The 3,955-nt window shown below is 13.0% G+C and overlaps 1 protein-coding gene across 1 annotated transcript, besides 26 other annotated features; it reads left to right on the forward strand.

The window, feature by feature from the left end:
- Positions 1-38: a repeat region.
- A 56-nt stretch (positions 39-94) lies between these two features.
- Positions 95-204: a repeat region.
- FPSE_11261 (uncharacterized protein) lies at positions 133-1,260 on the forward strand (the record flags this gene model as incomplete). Its single annotated transcript, XM_061988463.1, has 6 exons — positions 133-135; positions 634-665; positions 794-808; positions 1,094-1,107; positions 1,166-1,173; positions 1,256-1,260. Coding segments are annotated over 6 exons (77 nt in total), but the record flags the coding sequence as incomplete, so codon positions are not given.
- Positions 220-369: a repeat region.
- Positions 232-514: a repeat region.
- Positions 482-535: a repeat region.
- Positions 569-741: a repeat region.
- Positions 758-807: a repeat region.
- Positions 776-850: a repeat region.
- Positions 915-980: a repeat region.
- Positions 1,111-1,225: a microsatellite.
- Positions 1,236-1,271: a repeat region.
- Positions 1,243-1,292: a repeat region.
- An 86-nt stretch (positions 1,293-1,378) lies between these two features.
- Positions 1,379-1,621: a repeat region.
- Positions 1,622-1,637: 16 nt separating this feature from the next.
- Positions 1,638-1,664: a repeat region.
- A 46-nt stretch (positions 1,665-1,710) lies between these two features.
- Positions 1,711-1,756: a repeat region.
- Positions 1,757-1,901: 145 nt separating this feature from the next.
- Positions 1,902-1,929: a repeat region.
- Positions 1,930-1,999: 70 nt separating this feature from the next.
- Positions 2,000-2,027: a repeat region.
- Positions 2,028-2,063: 36 nt separating this feature from the next.
- Positions 2,064-2,232: a repeat region.
- Positions 2,233-2,344: 112 nt separating this feature from the next.
- Positions 2,345-2,516: a repeat region.
- Positions 2,517-2,619: 103 nt separating this feature from the next.
- Positions 2,620-2,663: a repeat region.
- A 10-nt stretch (positions 2,664-2,673) lies between these two features.
- Positions 2,674-2,865: a repeat region.
- Positions 2,866-2,942: 77 nt separating this feature from the next.
- Positions 2,943-3,145: a repeat region.
- Positions 3,146-3,166: 21 nt separating this feature from the next.
- Positions 3,167-3,216: a repeat region.
- An 11-nt stretch (positions 3,217-3,227) lies between these two features.
- Positions 3,228-3,441: a repeat region.
- Positions 3,442-3,680: a microsatellite.
- A 50-nt stretch (positions 3,681-3,730) lies between these two features.
- Positions 3,731-3,858: a repeat region.
- Positions 3,859-3,955: the final 97 nt, after the last annotated feature.

The following is a 3,955-nucleotide window of genomic DNA, read 5'->3' on the forward strand; positions in this document are numbered from 1 at the left end:
TTTTTTTTTTTTTTTTTTTAATTCTAATTAAGTTATAAGCTCCCTTAAGGTCTAAAGTAATAAAGATCTATTTCTCTTATAATTAGTCTTTTAGTTTTATAATAAATAAGAGTAATATTTAATCTTTAATAGTAAGTAAGTTTAACTATTAATAGTTAATTATTAGTTATAATTTTCTATTTTTCTTAAAGATAAATATTATAAGTGCTCTTATTAGAGATATTAATTATCTAATATATCTTTTTCTTAATTTATTATTTAAATATTCTCTTAGCTTTATAAGTTCTTTTTTATTAAATAAGTAGATTTTTTAAAATAGAATATTATTATTAATAAGGTTAATTTTATAATTCTATTTATTATATTTAAGTATTTTAATATTAAGTTCTTCTTAAAATAGTTTATTATATATTTAATATTCCTTTAATATATTATATAACCTATTTTTTATTTTTAATAATTATATTTCCTTATATAAGTCTTATTTTATTAAGATATTAAAAATTTATTATTTCTATTTACCTATTATATATTTCCTTATTCTCTTTCTTAAAGGTATTAAAGACTCTATTTTATATTATTTTATACCTTTAATATTAATTATAATTTAAAATCTCTTATTATTTATTATAGTTATTATTTTATTATTATTTAAATTCCTTAAGGTAAAAACTTAATTATTTATTTAATTAATATTAAGATTTATTCTTTTAAGTTATAATATTTTTAATAGTATATTTACTATTCCTCTTAAAGGAATAATATTAAAGCTAACTTTTTAATTTTTTTTTAGAATTTTTATTTTAAGGTAATTAACCTTTTAATTTATAACTTTATTATTATAATTAAAGAGTTATCCTTTTATATTAACTATTAAATAGGGCTTTATCTTTTTTTACTATTAGATATTTAGCTTTATAACTATTTTTAAATCTATAAAATTATATTTAGCTTTATAATCTATTTAAATATTTAATTATCTCCTTTTAACCTAAACCTATAGTATTAAGTAATTAGGCTTATTATCTTATATAGCTCTTAAAGCACTTTATAGTTTAAGCTTAACTTATCTTTATACTTTACTTTTTTATAGCTTTATTATAAAAGGTAATTATTATTTTTTAATCTTATATATTAATATTATTTATACTTATTATTATTATAGTTTTTATAGTAATTATTATAAGTTCCTTTAAGTTATTAGGTATTATTATAGATATTAGTAAAGTAAAGTCTATTTACTTTTTATATATAGTTTAATTTATTTATATCTTTTAAGGATTTATTATTTTCCTAAGGTTTTTTATACTTTCTTTATATAAATTCTTTAAATTCTTTATTAGCTTTTTTAAGGATTTATAGATTTTTCTAAATATCCTTTTTAATTTTTTATATTTTTTTATATTATTAATAATAAGCTAAATTAAATTATAATTTTATTACTCTTAGGTTTTAATACTATAAGTATATTAAATAACCTATTATTTCTTTTAATAAATAAGGTTTATTATTAAATATTTTAAATATAATTATTAAAAAATAGTTATTATCTTTTTTATCTTTTAAGTATATTTTATATTAATAATAATAATAAAATATTTATATTATTTTATAATATTAAGGGTATATTAATAGGGTTTTTATATTATTTTTAATATTAAATTCTAGTTCTTTATAGTAAAGATTTATAGCTTTAATTAGGTAATAAGCTTATATATATATATAATTAATTTATATAGTATTTCTATATTTTTTAGCTCTTTAAAGGTATTAGTCTTTTAGGCTATTATAATAGTATATTCTTACTTTATTATATAATAAGGTATAAGTTTATTTTTACTTATTTTTAAGTCTATTATCCTTATAGTAGAGATATTATATTATTTCTTTAGTAGCTTTTCTTTATATTTTTATATTTTAAGTATATTAGTAGTAATAGGTATAGGTTTAATTTTCTATTTCTTTATCTTTTAATACTATTTCTTTCTTATCTTAAAGCTTAATTTATATAAAAATACTATTAATTACCTAATTGCCTTATAAATTTATTAAAGTGCTTAAGGTTATTATTACTTTAAGTATTTATATTTTAGCTATCCTTTTTTTATTCCTTTTTTTCTAGGTTAAGACTTAATTTTTTTCCTTAACCTTTAGTTTTTAATAGTAAGTTTATTTTTTTTTTATTTTAAAGTTAATTTATTATCTTTATTATATTATTCTTAAATTTCTTTTAAGCCTTTAAAGTATTCTTTTAGTATTTATATTAAGCTTTATAGGTAATAATTTTTTCTATTAGCTTATTAAGGTATTTTAACTATAGTAACCTTATTTACTATATTATAGCTATTTTAATATATTTTAAGTATTTAAGTTTTAATTACTATTTAAGGTTTTTATATATTAATTAATTCTAATATTTACTTACTTTAATTAGGGTTTTATAGTTTTTTTAATTATAGGTATTATTATATTATATATCCTATTTAATTATAGTTATAATATTTATATTTATTTAAGTCTTATTATAGTTTTAGCATTTAAATAGCTCTTAAGTCTATTAGTCTTATATAATTTTTATAGAAAGTATTATTCTTATAGTTCTTTAGTTATTATTAAGAGTTTTAATAATTACTATAGTTATTATTATATAGTTAATTTAAAAAGTAAGGGTTATAATTATTTCTTTTTTTAATAGTATTTATTTTCTTTTTTTTATATTTATATTATTATTTATTAATTTTTATAGCTATAATAATATACTTTATAAGGTTATTAAGTCTATTAGCTTTATATAGTTTATTTTTAATTTCTTTTTTAATATTATAATAATATATTTCTATAAATACTTTATTATCTTATTTAATTTTAATTATAAATTACTTAAATTTAGCTAAATAGGCTATATAAGATTTATATTACTTAAGGGCTAGGATTTTAATAGCTATTTATTATTTTTTATTAATAACTTTAAAATTATCTTTAAGGAGTATTTTAAAGTTAAGTTAATTTATAAAGATATTTTAAGTTTCTTAATCTTATTAATTATATTTATTTTTAAGATAATCTTTTTAAATAGATTTAAATTAATTTTTAATATCTCTTTAAATTAATAATATAATATAGAGTATCTTTTTAATTATAATATCTAGCTTTTATAGAAATAGGCTAAAATATCTTTTTATTTAAATTAAAAATAATATAATATTTATTATTTTTCCCTTAAAAGGTTTTAAAGTAATAAATTTAATAATTTCTTTTAAATCTTATATATTATCTATAGAAAGTATTAATAATACTACTAAAGATATATTATTAATTTATATTTATAGGTTATAAATAGTATTTTAAAGTATTTAAAGCTTTATTATTATTTTAATATTACTTAAGGGTAAATTAATATAAAGGGAAATAAAAGTATTATTAATATTAATAGATATTTTAATAGTATAATATTACTTAATATAAATATAATATAATTTAAATAAAAGCTATTAATATATAATAATTAAATTTTTAAATAAATAAATTAATTTATATTAATTTATATTTATAAAGTTATAAAGTATATATATTAAGTAGTAATAAAATATTATATTTCTTAATAATAAATAAAGTAAATAAAGTATATTTAAGTAAAAATATCTTATTAATAGTTAATAAGTTAAATATAATTAATTAATATTAAGTAAATATATATATACTTAAGGGATTTTTAAGGAATTATTTAGTCTTAAAATTATAATAATTTTAAATTATAGTTATTCCTAGAGTATAATAATTTAATATAAATATAATTTATATATAATTAAGTAAACTTAATAAATAAGTTTATATATTAAATAGGTTAATTTATATAAAGTCTAATAAGTTTTTATAAGGTATATATAATATAACTGCTAGGGTTATAATAGCTACCTTATTAATTATAAAACTCTATATTAAAATAAAGCTATTA

The sequence above is a fragment of the Fusarium pseudograminearum genome, assembly GCF_000303195.2.
Source record: "Fusarium pseudograminearum CS3096 unplaced genomic scaffold Unplaced111, whole genome shotgun sequence".
Lineage (NCBI taxonomy): Eukaryota > Fungi > Ascomycota > Sordariomycetes > Hypocreales > Nectriaceae > Fusarium > Fusarium pseudograminearum.